General features: G+C 37.2%; 1 protein-coding gene across 19 annotated transcripts in view; it reads left to right on the top strand.

The window, feature by feature from the left end:
• ZNF385B (zinc finger protein 385B) overlaps positions 1–17333 on the top strand; it is a 422990-nt gene extending 405657 nt beyond the window's left edge. For 15 of the 19 annotated variants that reach the window (XM_059928242.1, XM_059928239.1, XM_059928238.1 and 12 more), the window contains 5 exons: positions 12489–12734; positions 13528–13706; positions 14284–14385; positions 15592–15648; positions 15824–17333. In XM_059928242.1, coding sequence (XP_059784225.1) covers positions 12489–12734; positions 13528–13706; positions 14284–14385; positions 15592–15648; positions 15824–16042 — 803 coding nt within the window. In that variant the 3' untranslated portion in view covers positions 16043–17333. The remainder of the gene's footprint in view (positions 1–12488; positions 12735–13527; positions 13707–14283; positions 14386–15591; positions 15649–15823) is intronic. The other 4 variants (XM_059928241.1, XM_059928240.1, XR_009504237.1 and 1 more) reach the window with 3 other exon arrangements.
• The last annotated feature ends 1031 nt before the right edge of the window (positions 17334–18364 follow it).

The following is an 18364-nucleotide window of genomic DNA, read 5'->3' as shown; positions in this document are numbered from 1 at the left end:
CTGTAACTTCAGTGGTAAACTCATCGAGCTTCCCCATTTCTCTCAGAAATAGGAGACCAGAAGAACCTAGTGGCAAGACGGGAATAAAGACACAGACCTACTAGAGAATGGACTTGAGGATATGGGAAGGGGGAAGGGTAAGCTGGGACAAAGTGAGAGAGTGGCATGGACATATATACACTACCAAATGTAAAATAGATAGCTAGTGGGAAGCAGCCACATAGCACGGGGAGATCAGCTGGGTGCTTTGTGACCACCTAGAGGGGTGGGATAGGGAGGGTGGCAGGGAGGGGGACGCAAGAGGGAAGAGATATGGGAACATATGTATATGTATAACTGATTCACTTTGTTATAAAGCAGAAACTAACACACCATTGTAAAGCAATTATACTCCAATAAAGATGTTAAAAAAAAAAAAAAAAGAAAAGAAATAGGAGACCAGACATTTGATCATGAGAGATTTGCAGTATTAATAGAGGACTTAAGAAAAAGGGTAAAGCTTCCATGGGGAAGCTGACTGACTGTGTATATTTCCCTTATAGTATCACTGTTTTCCCACTTGTCTGATTTATTGACCTGTTCTCCAGGTATATAACTTTTTCACTGTATATGTTTCTAATTAAGCAAATCTAATCTGTAAGTTTACAGAATTTAAAAATAAGTGTGTGTAGTTATTGCATTACCAAAAGAGCTCTGCTTTCAAAAACATCTTTTAAATGGTGCATTCAAATTATTACTAAATTTTCCAAGATCTTTTTGCATATCACCTTCCAAGAAAACACCTAATAAATAAAGGGAGGCAAACTATCTGTTATAATCTGAACATTATCTGCAATGTAGTTCTTTTCTTCCTACTCTTTTAACAGAGGCAGTCCTGTTAGACTACAAATGAATCCTCCTTTCTTTGTGCATCCACTGATATAGCGATGATGCTCTAGCATCCGTACATCTCTAATTACATTTTGTTTTGCAAAGAACTCCAAGGTACCAAACAGGCTTATTCATCTTGCAGCTCATGTGCTGCTGCTTTATTTTCCCCCTGCAAATCCATTACCTATCTTAGTAGAATTCTACCTTAAACTTTAAAATATCTGTCATCAGTTAGTGGTTTCTATCACTTGTACTGTGTCAAAGTGTAGATAAGGAGGAGACAAGTGAGGCAAAGGCTTAAGAAGTCTTCTGCAGCACACGAGTTGACATACATACAGGTTTGCAGTGTTTCTCTGTCTGGTGCAGAGCCCCATGGGCTTTTCAGCTTCATTCCTCACAAGACCACACTAAGAAAGTAGGTCCTCTGGGGACTTCCCTAGTGTTCCAGTGGTTAAGAATCCGCCTTCCAATGCAGGAGATGCGGGTTCGATCCCTGGTCAGGGAACTAAGATCCCACATGCCTCTGGGCAACTAAGCCTGTGCGCTCTAGAGCCCACGTGCCACAACTACAGAGCCCACACGCCACAACTAGAGAGAAGCCCGCACACCTCAGTGGAAATATCCCGAGTGCAGCAACCGAAGACCCTAAAAAAATAATAATAGTAGTAGATTAAAAAAAAAAAAGGTAGGTAGGTCCTCTGACTGACACCCATTAATTTCTCATTACTGAGAAAGTAGGAAGATAAAGCAGAAGAGAATGATTTCAGAATTCCGTATCAAAGTGAACTAACTTGCTTTAACGAGTGTTGAGCAGTAATCTGGGCATTGCCTTGTTTTTTGAAATAATAATGAGCTGCTAGACAATGTGCTTGCGAAAACAGGAAAGAATATGACCAGCAGTCCTTTCACTGAATGTCTCTATTGCCTAATCCTTTTAGTACAATACTAAGTATAAAAAGGAAAATTATTGTAAAAACTGACAAGCAGTATCCTTCAGTGACCTCAGAAAGCACAAAGTATGATTCTCTTGAAATTGTAGCCTTGGTTTCCTGAGCACTTTTCTCAAGTTTTGGAACTCTTTGATATTCTGGAACGCTTATCTTGGAAAGACGTTGGTAGGTGACAGTGAACAAGGCTCATAGCTTTTTGAAAACTCTCTGACAAATGGTAGATGATTACACAATAAACAGAAAACCTGTTGCATTTTCACTGAAAGCAAAATACACATATTAAAACTCTACTCAAAATTTATGTCTTTTAAAACCATAATGATAAAAATAATATGCAAATGAATGAATAATATTGCTCCTAAAAAATTAAAAATTTTAATCATTGCTTTAGGACCTGGGGTGTGAGCTCAGATTGTCCAGTTGTGGTGATTTACTTGTAAAGACTGGTACACATTTTTTTTTCAGTCAAAAGACACGGATTTAGATATCCACAGCCCCTGAGTGTGGAACAGAACCCATGACCTTGATCTCATTAGCACTAACCGTGAGTCACTTGAGCTTAGGCCCCCAAACTATTACCTTTCATTGTGTCATCCACCTGAAGCCCTTGCCTCACCTTTACGATCTTCTTGGTTCTTAGAGCCCAAGGAGAAAATGGTAGTATTTGGCACGTTTTCAGATTAAGGCACCAATCACTTGAGTCACTTGCTTGAGGTTTATTAGTCAGGAATGGAATTAGGCATAGCCAATTTTCCTGGCTGAGAGACCAGGAAGTTTGGTTACCATCCTAAATACCATTATCTCTAATCTCAGTGAATGATACCACCACCATTCACCAAGTGTTCATGGCAAAACCTTGGTAGTAATCCTTGATTCCTCTCTTTCTCTGATACCCCACATCTAATCAGTCGGTAAGTCTGGTTGTTTCTACCCACAAATATATCCTGAATGTACTGCTCAGTTTTCTACTACCACCCTGGTCCAAGCCACCATCGGCTCCCTGTGGACAGCTACATTAGGCTCCAAACTCATCTCCATGTGGTTATTCTTGCACAAGCTCTTCTCCACATAGCAGTCAAAATGATCTTATGAAAACTCAGATTACCTCTCTCTCCTCCCTCAGAAATCTCAGGAATCACAGATTACATCCAGATTTCTCTCATGCTTTACCAGACTGTATGTGATCTCACCCCTGGTCAGCTCCTTCACCTCACAGCCTGCATTCACCCTCTTCCCACTCACCTTGATCTTGCTTGTTTCATTTCAAGGTTTTTGTACTTGCTATGCTTTCTTCCTGGAATGCTCTTCTTCCCAGAATTCCTGTTATTTCATTCAAGTGTCTGTCAAATATTACCTCTTCAGACAGGCTTGAACTGACTCTATTACCATACCATGCTTTATTTTTCTTCTTAGCACACTTAATACGATGAGACTATATATATATATATATATACACACACACACACACATATATGCATATATATGTATGTGTTACACACATATATACATATATATCATATATGTATATACGATATATACATATATGTATATATTATACACATATATTTTATATATAATTTTATATGATTATATATAATATGTAAAATATAAACATGTTTTATACATGCTTATATATATTTAACATATATTTTATAAATGTATATATAACAAAAGCATATGTGTATATGTGTAAATATACATATATACTTTTCTGCCTTTCCCACTAGATAATTAACTTCATTGAGTCAAAGATTTGGTATATATTATACACATATATTTTCACCTCTAACTTCAGAGCCTAGAATAGTGTATACCACATCACAGGTATGCAATAATTATTAAATTTGTTGCATAGATAGATGGTTATTTCCTTATGATATATTCTTAGATGGGACTTACTTGGTGAAATGGTATGAACTTCACATATGTCTCAGAATGGTTATGCTGCTTTACACTCCTGTCAAGCAGGTGCTCTATCTTATCTTCCCCTCGTTTACAATTTTTAAATCTTTGCCATTTCTTAGTGGCAGAAAATGATACCTATTAGTACTTGTAATTTGTACAGCTTGATAAGTCAAGACATGTGTTATCAAAAGCAAAAATGCAAGGAAATTTTTACTTCACATAGAGAATCAGAGACCTTCTTTGTTGGGAAATTAGCCAAGAAGTGAGAACTCAAAGAAAAAACACCTAAGCAAATTTTTGCTTGAAATGCCTTCTTTAAAAGCTATTGTCTTTTGCTTTCCTAGGTTACATGCAAAGTTGCAACCTTAAAGAAACTGTATTAAAACATTTATTTGTCTGGTTCTCAGCAAGTTTTGCCTATAATGTGCTATGCTTTGCATGGCATCATTTAACAAAGATATACAAAGATAATACCATCCACTCAGCTTTATTCAACAGTGTCAGGCCTTCAAGAAAGTGTTACTGAGATTGAGCATTCTTAGTCTCTACTCCCCAAAACAGAAGAGCAGTAAGAAGCACCGGCTCAGGATTCAGAAGACTGTATTTGAATCCATGCTCTACCATTTAGTAATTCAGTGACCTGTGGGAATTAACTTAATCTGTCCAAGCCTTGGTTGTTTTTCTTTTTGAACAATTGTAGTTACAATACATTTTGAGAGAGAAAAGCATACCACTACCTGGGAGATGATTTGTAACACATGTATGTGACAAAGGACTCCTGTTTGGACTATATAAAGAATTCCTATAAATCAATAAGAAAAAAGCTGAGAATCTACTTTTTAAAAAATGGGCTAAAGATTTGACCAAGCACTTCACAAAAGACGATATACAATTAGCCTATAAAAATATGCAAAGGTGTTCCATATCATTAGTCATTAGGGAAATACAAATTAAAACCAAAAGAAGGTTGGTTGAACCACCACAACTCCACCAGAACTGCTAAAATCAAAAGGACTGAAAACACTGATACTATTTGTTAGAGCAAATGTGGAACAATTGGTATTCTCACACATTGCTGGTAGAAATATAAATCAGTACTACCATTTTGGAAAACTCTTCAGAATCTACTAAAGATATATATATCTATATAGACATAGATATAGATAACATAAATGAGTATCTATGTCTACCAAAAACATGTATAAGAATATTTATAGTAGCATTACTCAATATAGCAAAAACTGAAAACTGAAACATTTCAAATGCTCATCAATAGTAAAGTAGATAAATAAATTGTGGCATAGTCATACAATGTATACTATCCAGCCATTAGGAAAAATACAAACTTCTATGTGCAACAATATGGATGAATCTCATAGACATAATGTTGTGTGAAAGAAGCCAGGCATAAAATAATATATACTGGGTGATTCCATTTATATGAAGTTCAAAAATAGGCAAAACTGATCTAAATTGATAGAGATAAGAATGGTGGTTATCTTTGAGGAGAGGGGGAGTATCAACTGATTGGGGGCTCAATGGAGCCTTCTAGGGTGGTAGAAACATTCTATATCTTTATATCTTATATATCAATATCTTATATCTTCTTTATATCTATGTTTACACAAATGTATACCTATGTATAAATTCATTAAAATTTATGTACCTTACAGTATATAAGTTATACCTCAATAAAAAAGAAATAAAAAGGTACAGATAGTAAAATGTCTACCTCATTAGAGTGTATGAAAAACAAGGGAGATAATGAATATAAGTTCTTACCATACTGCTTGGTCTATAGTGCATATTCAATTAGTGTCAGCTATTAACTTGTGATTATTATTGCTGCTTTTACTGTCACTCTAAGATATAACTGCCTGGAGCAGCTATTTGGCCATTTTTTTTGTTCTATATAAAAGCAAACTTCTTGAAATAAGGATCGAGCCCCTGAATTCAGCTTCTAAGAACCATGCTCCAACCAACTTAACAGTATTAGTTGTGTATACAGACGTAGAAAACAAACTAATGGTTACCAAAGGGAAAAGGCGGGATAAACTAGGAGTTTGAGATTAACATATACACACTACTATATGTAAAATAGATAACCAATGAGGACCTACTGTCTAGCACAAGGAACTATACTCAATATTTTGTAATAACCTATAAGGGAAAAGAATCTGAAAAGGAATAGATATATATGTATGTATAACTGAATCAGTTTGCTGGACACCTGAAACTAACACAACATTGTAAATCAACTATACTTGAATAGAATACACACACACACATATATATATTAGTTGTGTATAAAAGGAAGCTTGTTATTATGGTAAAGTTTACTTATCTAGTGTAAAAATTTTAACTTCCAAAAATGCATTTAGTTCAAGAGTTTTGTTCCCTTTTAGAATTAAGAATTTTTTAAAAAATTACTTTGAAACACAAATCATCTTTAATCTTATGAAAAGGTATTCAAATCTGTTTAGTATAAAAATAAATGTAAATCAAACTGGCAGTGAGATACTGTATTACATCTGTCAGATTGGCAAAAACAATGGACGTTTAGGCTGGTAAAGGTACAGGGAAGCCAGCAATCTCTTACAAAGCTCTAAGAGTATTAACTTGTATAACCATCTGTAGGGCAATTTGGCAATGTGCATCACAAGCTCAAAAATGTACGTGCTTTCTGACCCAGCAATTTCTCCTCAAAGTTTAGGTCCTGAGGAAACTATCAGACGAGTATACAGAGATGTCTGTACACAATGCTGTTTATATAAATGGTTTATTGAATATATGTGAATTCAGCAGAGTACAAACATGATTGCTTAGATACTCTGTTGAATCTTCCTTTCTCATTCCTCAAAGACACTGTCAGATATCAGAAAGTCCGGTCTTATTTGAAACTTTAGGCTCTTACCCAGTTGCATACTCCCTTCCTCCTGGCTCAGGTTGGACCACGGGAAGAGGCATAACCCGCCCTTTCTTTCTTCCCCATCATATCATTTCTGATTCTTGCCCTTTCCAATTTTTAGGGATAGGAGAAGTAATTGGAAGTGGGGAGGGCAAATGTTGTTGTACATAAGAACTATCATTGATGCCTTCTGCATGGTAGGTGTCCAGATGCTTCTCAAGGACCATGTGTAAGGTCTTCATGTGGTTCCTCCAATCCTTCCTCAGTCCCCACCACTCCTCAGGCTCTTGCTGCCAGGGTCCTGGTCATCAGCCTTCTTGTGTCTATACCAATAACATGGTTCAAGCCTGGCCACCTTTCAAGATGTCCTGTTGACCCAAAGAAAACCCATTCAGCCATGCCAAACTGAGGTTGCAGGTTCTTTGAGTTCTAACCATTCCCAGCCCCATCTCTCTCCAACCTTCCTTTCCTCTACCTCACCTAGTATGAGGGGCAGATCACCAAGGCCTGAAGTTGTCTGATGGGGGAATGAAATGGAGGCAATAGAAGTCCCACTCAGTATCTTTTTAACATTAGTAAAAGTGCAAACCAGAAATAACCCAAACATCAAAAGATTTGTTGAATAAATTATAGTACAGCCATATAAGTAAATATCATTTGGTTTTATAAATCATGATCCAATTCTATCTACATTTATTGACATGGAAAGATATCCTTGATTTATTTCTAAGCAACAAATGTTAGTTACAGAATATTATGTTTCTGTCTATTCATATATACTGTTGTTTAAAAAATAGTGTGGAGTCATAGATATCAAAACATAATCATTACAGGTCAAGGATTGGCAAACTACTACCTGCAGGCTAAGTCTAGCCTGCTGCCTATTTTTTGTAAAAAGAGTTTATTGAATCACATGTGCAAGTAGCTGCTTTCCTACTGTAATACCAAAGTTCAGTACAAAGTTGAAACAGAGACAGTATGGCGTACAAAGCCCACTATATTTACCATCTGGTGCTTTGCAGAAAAAGTTTGTTGACTTTTATTTTAGATGATAGAATCATGGGTGATTTTAATTTTTTTAAATGTTTGTCTGACTTTATTTTCTATTCAAGCATAAATTTATTGTATAAAATATGTATCTGTTAGTAAACTGTTGAAACCTGATTAGAAAAGACTTCTTATATTGATAACATTAAATCAAGAGTAAACTTCATAAGTGAAATCAAAATTTGATTATAGCTTCCAAAGTTCTACTTCAAAATAAGATCTATGATGTGGTTAGAATATTATTTTAATTGTTTTTAAAGTTAAGACCTATCAATGGACATGACTCTTCTATGTACCAACAGGATTAGTTTCTGAAAACTGCTTTCAGACTTCTGGCATGTTCTTTTCATCTTCTGTGTTAGGGTATTAGTGCTCTGAGGCTGTATTTGAGTGAAATAGTGCTAAAAGCTGGGTTAATTTGAGTAAAATTTTTGGAGTAAATAAGAGTGACACGTAAATATTGAAAGTGGATTTCCTTCACCTGGTTTATCAACTGGATATGAAAACAGTTCCAAAAAGAGAGATTTTCAAAATGTTTAGCACTTTGGAAAATAAGTGAGTCAGAGCGGGACCTCCCAAGAAGGCTACTTTGAAGAACTAAATTCACTTGGATGAATAAATTATGGATATTTGTTACAAAGGGCAATTCTGATGTAGCTTAGCAAATTTTGCTTCAAAATCCTGTTGGATAAAACCTTAGAAAAGGTGTTTGAGTAATCAGGAAATAATTAAGACTCTCAGAAGACCTGCTGATTAACATTAGGTGAGGGAATACTTGAAAATGGAATTCATATTAACCAGAAGTTCCAGATGACATGCATCTTTATTAAAAGAAACAGAAGTAAACAGTACATTAATTAAACTTCCAAATACACAAAATAAGAAGGCTTTAAAAATGCCACTAAGGGAAGAGAAGTAATATAATGGACTTTGATAAAAATATCAAACAATTAAAATGAGAAATAATAAAATTAGGCTTTGATGCTTATAAGTTTACAGATCCAGAAAAAATGCCAAAATTTAAACAAATTATTGCATCAGGGACTTTCCTGATTTTAGGATCAGTCTTATTGACTATCTAGTATCAATCCAGTAGCAGAATTACCTGCATATGATGGAGCCATTTACACATTTCCAAAGTCAAAATACATTCCTAATATTCTCAAAGATTAAGACTCTGACCTATCCAGGGCATAAAAACTAAAACATAATTTATCTAAATGTTAAATCATGTAAATCTTAATCACTCCACACCTCTTAATATTTTTTAAAAGGAAACCAGCTACCCTTAGTATCTACTTTAATAGTTTTAAAATATTCTCTGCCTTCTGACTCAGTACATCTTTATAATAGTATCTCCCATTACACCTGTTGCCATCTTCTATCCTCACCTACCAGGTATTCACCAGCAAACCCCAAGCTTTCTAACACCTAAGCATTTCCTCACATGTCCACTTCTAGCCATTTACTTCCTACTCCTTTTCACCCTATTCTATACTTATCTAAATCTGATCTTCAAAACCCGTCTTCAAAACCTAGACAGAATGCTACTTCCTTTATGAAAAATGTCTTTCTTCCTAACCAAAAGTAAGTACTTCCAATTCTATGCTCTCATGCCTCTTGCCAGTTTCTATAATAAATCAGAGATCTCTGAATGACTATCCATTTCCTCTGCTAAACTGTTACTTTCTTAAAGTCTACACCTACTTTATTTACTATCCTCTTTGGTGTCTAGCACATTGTCAGCAATTAGCATATTATTAATATGCATTTGTTAATGAGTAAATGACATCTTTTGAAAAGGAGATGTAAAAAGGAAATCTGTGTATTTTTTCTTAAAGAAATAGGGATATAGAGAAAAAGATACAATTCTGTCATCTTCTCAATGTAACCTGAATCAGATGATTGTTGAATAGTGTAGGTATTTTCATTTAAGGCAAATATGCTTTGAAACTAAACTATAATAGTAAAACAAAGCAACAGCTTTTTCACAACTCCAGGTGACTAATGTATGCTTTTTATAATGTTAACGCCATACGAAGTCCTCTCTTTGTGCAGGAAGATTAATACATTACATGCTAAGTAGTTAGAGAAAATATCATGCTCATTTATGCTACTTACTAATCTGTGGGACATTATTTAATATTGATGAGCCTCAGTTTCCACATTTTTAAGGTAGGAATAATCCTTGTCAGCCTTATCTTTTTCACAAGTTTTTTGAAACTTTTTCACAAGTCACAAGTTGTAAGAGATAAAAGGATAATGTAAGTGATAGCACTTTGTAAATTATAAAATTCTATATAAGAGTATAGGAGAGAGATCAACATAAGGGACATTAAAATAATGATATGAGTAAAAGACTGAGTAAATATCTAAAACATGTCAGATTCTTTAGATCGAATTTATATAAAATATCTTATGAAATGCTTGAAGCCAGGAAAGATTTTGCTATGCAATAACTTAAGATTCCATCACAAAAAACTGAGCAATTCCATAGGGGCAAATCTTAAGATTACTGAATTATTTTGCTGCTTTGTGAGTTCTATAAAATTGCAGATTCAGTCTGAGGGATCCTTATAGATAAGAGAGTACCAGGCCTGAAATAATCTTCAATCTTCAATCTTCTTCAATCTTCAATCTTCAATCTATAAAATTGCAGATTCAGTCTGAGGGATCCTTATAGATAAGAGAGTACCAGGCCTGAAATAATCTTCAATCTAATTTACTTACTACTACCATTTAGGAAGAATGATTTTACTTCTTTCTCTCATACTATTGAGGTCAGTTTAGCAAAAGTCTGAGATCTTTTCCATCATACTTTGTGGCATCCTGAAGTTTTAATAAACTTGCTGAAAAGGAATATAGATTGTGAAAACCAAGGATTAAAAGGGATCTGAATATTCCTTTATTCCAAACACCATCCAGACCTGGAATTCATCTATAGTATCCCTGCTATGTCCAGTCTTGACATGGATGGATCCAGCTTGGAAAAACGGATGGAAATCAACTGCTGATCCCTAAATCAATTAAGTAAAATTATGATCTCCCCTCATTTTGATGTGTGTGAAAGCGTTGGTTTGCCCCACATAGAGAAGAGACACACAGAACCTCACTGCTGTTTCCCTCGTCATTCCTTCCCTCTTGGTCATCCAGGTCCATGGTACATGGTTCCAAATTAGCTAGGGCAATTAACAAATAAATTTTCAGTTTTAATTCCCTTTCTTTTTTTTTCTTCTTTTAATTAATTAATTTATTTATTTTTGGCTGCATTGGGTCTTCATTACTGCACGTGGGTTTTCTCTAGTTGCGGCGAGCGGGGGCTACTCTTTGGTGCGGTGCGCGGGCTTCTCATTGCGGTGGCTTCTCTTGTCGCAGAGCACGGGCTCTAGGCGCTTGGGCTTCAGTAGTTGTGGCACGTGGGCTCGGTAGTTGTGGCTCATGGGCTCTAGAGCGCAGGCTCAGTAGCTGTGGCGCACGGGCTTAGCTGCTCCGCGGCATGTGGGATCTTCCCGGACCAGTGAGCGAACCTGTGTACCCTGCATGGGCAGGCAGATTCTTAACCACTTCGCCACCAGGGAAGTCCTCCTTTCTGTCTTAATGAGAATTTATCAGCATACCTACAGACATTTTCTAAGAACAAGGCTCTACTAGGATTAAACTTGTGATGGATTTTGCAGTTGCCTTAGAAGTTCCAGCTTCTTTCCCAAAGGAGCCACTGAACAGAGCCTGTCTTGAATAGCAGATGAACCGTGAAGTGTTAGATTCTGTTAAAGTCACTGTGACCCCTATTAGAGCCTGCACATGGGCCTCAAGGATTATAAACATTTAGTAGCTACATGATCAAAATGCCAAGATGTCTGTAAATGATTTGGCTAATCCTCATATAGTGCTTGTGGTTAATGTCATTATTTAAAACTTATGATTCAGACTGGCAGTAATTAATAAGTATAATGAATGGAATCTTTAAATCTTGTCTTTTGGATAAATCGCATTGCCATTCAAAGAGCAGCAAAAACTTAACTAATCATAACCAAAATTAACCATGTTTCTTCCCTTGCCTCTGCCCTACACCTGAAAGTTAAAATTTAACTTGGTGTAAAAATTGAATTTTAACTTTATGTTCATGTCATAATTAAAATATGAGTAGTCAAATGAAGCTACCATTACATGTCTTATTTCATGTTACCATCATATCATTTAATCAGATTGGAAGGTAGCTGATTTCCCTATCTATTAAAGGAACATAATTTACAACTCAGGGATATCAGACAGAAAGTTACCTGCTGTAAATGGGAGAACAAAGTCATTTTTCGTGAGTCATCATGATCTTGGGGTGACCTGATACAGAAACCAATGCCATGGAGTTCTTTTTCAATAATGCTCAATGAACTAAAAGCTGCGCTGGAAAAAAAAACTACACATAGAAAACAAAGGGGAAAGGGGGGTCAGGGAGAGATATATTAGGAGGTTGGGATTAACATATACACACTACTACATATAAAATAGATAACCAACAAGGACCTACTGTAGAGCACAGGGAACTCTACTCAATATTCCGTAATAACCTATATGGGAAAAGAATCTGAAAAAGAATGGATACATGTATATGTATAACTGAATCACTCTGCTGTACACCTGAAACTAACACAACATTGTGTTGATAAATCAACTGTACTCCAATATAAAATAAAAATTTTTTAAAAACTACATCTAGAAATCAGATTTCTATTTTTAATTCCTTTATGTCAATTTGTCTGTGTCTGTATGGTATATGAGGCCTTAACATTCTCTCTCTGTGTCTCTCTTAGAAGATAAAGGGAAGTTGAAAGTCAGCAGTTCCAGTCAGGCATCAAGCTCTGAAGGTGTCTCATTTCTCCTCAAACCTGGTACAACACCCCTGCCAGCCGGAGCAGCCACTTCTCCCTCCAAGAGCACAAACGGAGCTCCTGGTACTGTTTCTGAATCAGAAGAAGAAAAAGCCAAAAAGTTACTTTATTGTTCACTATGCAAAGTGGCTGTGAACTCCCTGTCACAGCTAGAGGCACACAACACAGGTCAGCATCTATCGTTTAAATTTAAATAACGTTTATAACAAGATCCACCTTTTCCCATCAGAATACCTTATCTTTTGTTGTTCAAACGTTAGGTTTCTTCGGTCTTCTCTACTTTTTTGATTCAAAGGAGTGATTTTAAGAAATGTACGCTATAACAACCTTAGAAACAACAAGGCAAAAGTAGGTTGGGGATAAAACTTGTTCTGTTCTTTATTTTCTCAGAAGCATCTAATACTTCCCAAAACTCATTATGATGAAGTGACAGAAATGCAGACAAATATCTATGCACAATGTTCACTGCAACACACTTCTTCTAAGAGAAAAAAATGGAAACAACCGAATATTTCCACAGTAGGGAAATGTTGAGTGAATTATAGTCCCAATATGATAGAATATATTACTCAGCCATTAAAGTGTAATTATAAGAAAATATGTATATGATTTGATATGTGAAATTTTCGGGATATTTAATTAGCATGATCCCAATTTTGAAAATACACTTTTCAGTATACCAAAAAAAGAAGCTGAAAAGAAATACACTAAAAGGATAACAGTGGTTATCTCTGGGTGGTGAAAACAGAGATAATGTTTGTTTTCTTATACTTCTTTATATTTTCTTTATTATATACTCATGGTTTCCCATTTTTTTACAGTGAAAATGTGTTAAATCTATAATTAGCATTAAAACCATCATTAAAAAAAAGTCTTGGGAAGTTCAGCCTGAAGATAAACTTTTCAAGAGCTTCATATAGTCCGTAAATAGCTATTTAATATATGTTTCTTTCTGTCTTAGGATCTAAACACAAGACCATGGTTGAAGCTCGTAATGGGGCTGGTCCAATTAAGTCCTATCCTAGACCTGGATCAAGATTAAAGATGCAGAATGGCAGTAAGGGGTCAGGACTACAGAACAAGACATTTCATTGTGAAATCTGTGACGTTCACGTTAATTCAGAAATTCAGCTCAAACAGGTAATGTATCCTGAATTAGTAGTCACCGTCGCTTGGGGTCACCCTTTGACTATGTATCTCCTAATCTATATAATGGTTCTCACTTTGCTCACAGTTAAATTTCCTAACTTTATAGGATGCCTATGGTATACAACATACGGGTGCTATGTGGAAGAACAAGTACCAAATATCTGTGCACCTACTATTACTATACGTCAGGCTCTAGGCTTGGTGTTAGAGACCAGTGAGCACAACAGTCACCTGGAGCTTACAGCTGAGCAGGAACTTCTAAGATAGTAAATGTTCAGCCTGTCTTCCAAGGACCCAAAATCTGCTTAGGGAGACAGACTCATTAGTCACGGTGGTAATACCAGGCAAAGTCGGAGGAGTGCTACAGAGAAAGGAAAGGGAGAGAGGTGTGACAATAGAGTGAAGAGCAAGTCTTAATGTAGAGAGTGTGGTGATCTTACCCACCCCACCATGGAACCATGGACCTAGAACTGGGAATGGAGGAACCAACTACCTCTGCCTAGAAAATATATTTTACATGGCATAAAACTCACATGTAGATTCAGCTAATGCATCAAACTTTTTTCAGCACATTTCTAGCAGAAGGCATAAGGATCGAGTTGCAGGGAAACCACTGAAGCCGAAGTACAGCCCTTACAATAAACTCCAGCGGAGCCCAAGCATTTTAGCAGTAAGTTCACTTTGCCTACTCGTCTATTTTTGTGGGGCAGCCTTGCTGGCTGGGGCAGGCACTGTGGGTAAGGAGGGCCTAGGGTCTAACTGGTCCTGAAAGGGTTTTGAACTTAAATAGCCCTCATAGAGAGAAGTTTTAGAATGAACTTAGTCCCTGCTGGAGGACACCTTGAAGAAAGTTTCCTTAGAAAAAAAGAAACTGAACCTCTTTAAGGGCTAATACCTTACTCTTTACCAGGACCTTTTCAAGAGATTCCCTTCTTCAGCATATACAGAAAAGTAAAGGCTCAGGAACAAGGGCAGTGATGCCTGAGGAATCTTGGAACATGTTAAACCTGGGGAAAGGGATTGCTTTCCAAACACAAAATCCATCTATTTAATATCCTCCTCCTTTCTGGGGTGTTCCCCCCACCTCTTTCTCTCTCTTTCTCCAGAAAGTACAGTGGCTGTGTGTATTCCTCTCTCTTTCCCTGTCTAGCAGGCATGTTGATAGTCAGCCTGTCTTACCTGCTCTCAAAATGTGCTATTTTCAGTTTCTTTGTAAAAACATTAAGGGGCTCCACCAATAGATGTCATATAAATACCCAGATGGATGGATTTCCTAGTCTCCCTGGGACTCAGCCCAGCGTGGTGTTCTGCTGAGGTTGAAAGCTGGGATTGGCCAGCTGAAGGCGATACTGACATTACCTCCAGTTTTTCCAAAGCTCAGTCGATGCTGCACGCAGGCATTACACGCATTAAGCAAATCCAGCTTGCAAAGCTCCTCCTGATTGCAAAAGAGAGGGATCAAGGATTGATTTCTTACTTCACAGGAAGATTCCACCTTGGGATCCCTTTTAAATAGAGAAAGTTTCTAGCCCATTTACAATCATTGCCAATGACAAATTTGAGTTAGCTGCAGTTTTTCAAGTAATACTTTTTAAGTGGCCAGAGTGGTGTAAACTGACTTTGTTTTCATGACTGTTCATGGGTCCCCAATGTCCCAAACTCCAGTTACCTAACCCAGTGCGGCTTTTTTAAGAGGTGAAGTAAAGGGTAATGCATATTCTCCAAAAAGCCTCATTGTGGTTTAAAACAAGTCATTAGTTTGAATTGAGCTCCATAATCTAAGCAGGAAACCTTCTGGGTGTGTTTGTTTTTTCCTTGTGAGCAGCAGCATAAAATACTTTCAGTATCTATTCAGAGAGGCTTTCCTCTGTCCTAGTGCCCAGGGGCAAGGACCACCAGAAAAGAGTGGAAATGGAAACAAATCAAAGAAGAGGTATGCCAAGAGGCTTTGAAACCAGCTTTGTGAAAATAATCATGTCTTGACTTCTGAGAGTTAAGATTTTAAAATTTTGACTTCTGAATGTCTCTCTTTTACTTATGAAAATATCTGTGCTGCTGTTATTCAAAACAATCTCCCCACCCCACTCCTGGTTTTCTCCCTCTATTAGGCAAAACTTGCATTCCAGAAGGATATGATGAAGCCTTTGGCCCCGGCCTTCCTGTCCTCGCCCCTGGCAGCGGCGGCGGCAGTGTCCTCCGCGCTGTCACTGCCACCCCGGCCGTCGGCCTCACTCTTCCAGGCTCCAGCCATCCCTCCAGCTCTGCTGAGGCCCGGCCACGGCCCCATCCGCGCCACTCCCGCCTCCATCCTCTTCGCCCCGTACTAATGTCTGCAAGCACCCAGACGGTTGAGGCCAGTAGGAAAAGTAGAGCAGGAAAGCCAAAAGGATTCAGCAATTTGAGCATTTGGTGTTGCAGTGTCCCACCCAACTGCAAAATGCAGCGTACCACCTGAGCCCCAACTCCAAAGAGTAAGTCGCTAGATTCAAGAGTGCTTTTAGGGGCCGCTCCTATAATTTCGGAATCTGAGCAGCAGAAGCTTTATCTCCCTAGCCCCTCCCCCTGCCCTACCCCATACAATTCGTGTATCAGAGATATTTAGTTTCCTGCAAATGTATTGGTCAGGAAAAAAAAAAAATATATATATATATATATATATACATATATATCATTTTCTGACTATTTTTCCGTGGGTGTGATCTGGCTTAGAAACAATATGGAATATTTTCCTGACAGACTTGAAAACTAGGGTCTTCCTCACACGTCTGTAAATAATCCTGGAATCCAACTGGGCACATTCTAGTGTGGAACAAAAATAGATGAACACAAGTGCTTACTTGTGGATACCATCTTACCAACGGATCACAGCGTTTTCTTTTTGGTGTACTATTGTTGACAGGGATTGTGTACTGTTTTAGACCCAAGTACTGTTGTATCCTGTGTAGTACTAGATCTGTATCTCTTGTCTGAATTAAACATTTTTAGTTGCTGTGTAAATGTTAGGAAGCAAAGTAGCTTTGAATTTTCTCTTTAAGAGAACAAAAGATAACGTATTTTCTTTATTTTACATTTTATTTGGTGATATTTAAACGAAATAGAAAGCCATATAACATAGCTCTAATTACTACCTGTCTGCTATTTTTGTTTAACTTATTTTGTAGCTTCCTCACCAGTTTGAGTTGCTAAGCAAATGTATGCAAACAGAAAAAGAGCTTCCTAAATTGCACATTTTTGCACCTCTTGTGTGTTCAGCAAGAAGACAATGAATCCATGTATTTCTACATCATTATCTTCTTCATTTTTAACCTGTTTTCATTTGTAATGATGCTACATAATTTTGTGGCTCCCTAATGCAATAATGTACAGAAGATAAAAAAATTTATAATTGAACAATCTGTCTTTCTGTTCACTGAATCTGTTGCAGGTCATGCTCCCATGCCCCTGTTTCTAAGCTGATATCAACAGGACTGGAATGTTTGTCATATCAGGGGCAAGAGGTATAAGACAGCAAAATAGAGTGAACTCTTTTAGAGCATCTATATCTGCAATCTGTAAATGGTAAAATGTCTGTGTATTTTTTTAAATGTACCTTTTCAATAAAAGTACAAAAAATAAAAATCTGTTTGTATTTTCAAAGTTGTTTTCTCTTGAGACACCTCCAATTTGAAATCATCTGATGAAGGCTTTTCAGTAGGTGCAAAGATTGCTTCTTACATATTTAGCATTTTCAGTTCTTATTTGCAGCATATTTATTTGTCATCTTTATTCATTACTGTTCACAGCAGCTGCATGAAGCAAGACTTTACTGCTGTTTTCTCTCTGAATCTCTAAGAAGTTGAACCAAAGTTGTGAGTGTGGCCCAAAATCACAGTAGCGGTCTACCAAAAATTGTGACACAATTTTTAAACACTCTGTGAGTCTTCTAAATTCCTAACTCATCTTTTACTTGTGTCCAATGCAATAATGATCTCCTTTTAGAGGATTTGATTCCACTCCTCCCCTTTGACCTTCTCTAATCAGCCAACCCTTCTTTTCTTCCACTTCGTTCTGTTTTTAAGTGTGAAGAGCAATATATCACTGTTTTTTCTGGTTTTCTGTTTAATGGACTACTCTAATACATAGTGGCTTAAAATAAAACCATTTTATTATGTGACAATTTCAGGGGTCAGGAATTCCAGCAAGGCTTGGCTGGGCTGTTCTGTTCCCCAAGTCCTCAATAGGAGATCCCTGGGTCGATTCATCTGGTGGGTGGGCTGGTGTGGAAGCCAAAATAGCTTTGCTCATATGTCTGCCTGGATGGAGGGGCTGGGAGGCTGGATCCTACTGGAACAGTCTATCAGAGGGCCTTTGGGTGGTCTCCCCAGCTAAGTGGTCTCAGGTAGTTACATAGAAACTCAGGGTGCCCAGCGAGAGCATTTGAAGAGGTTCTGGGTGGAAATGAAAAGGCTTCCTATAAAACTGTCTCGAAACTCCCAGCATGTCACGTATGCCGCATTCTATTGATAAAGCAAGTCACCGAGACCAATCCAGATTCAAACGGAAGTTGATTAATCACTTTTCAATGTGAAGAAGAGCAAAGAATTTATGGCCATCTTTAATCTACCGCTCTGTTATAGAATTTTACGGGGAGTGTTAGTAGCTTTGTAGCC

This window comes from Balaenoptera ricei, chromosome 7 (genome assembly GCF_028023285.1).
Source record: "Balaenoptera ricei isolate mBalRic1 chromosome 7, mBalRic1.hap2, whole genome shotgun sequence".
NCBI classification, from domain to species: Eukaryota; Metazoa; Chordata; class Mammalia; order Artiodactyla; family Balaenopteridae; genus Balaenoptera; species Balaenoptera ricei.
This window is presented reverse-complemented; position numbering and strand designations above follow the sequence as displayed.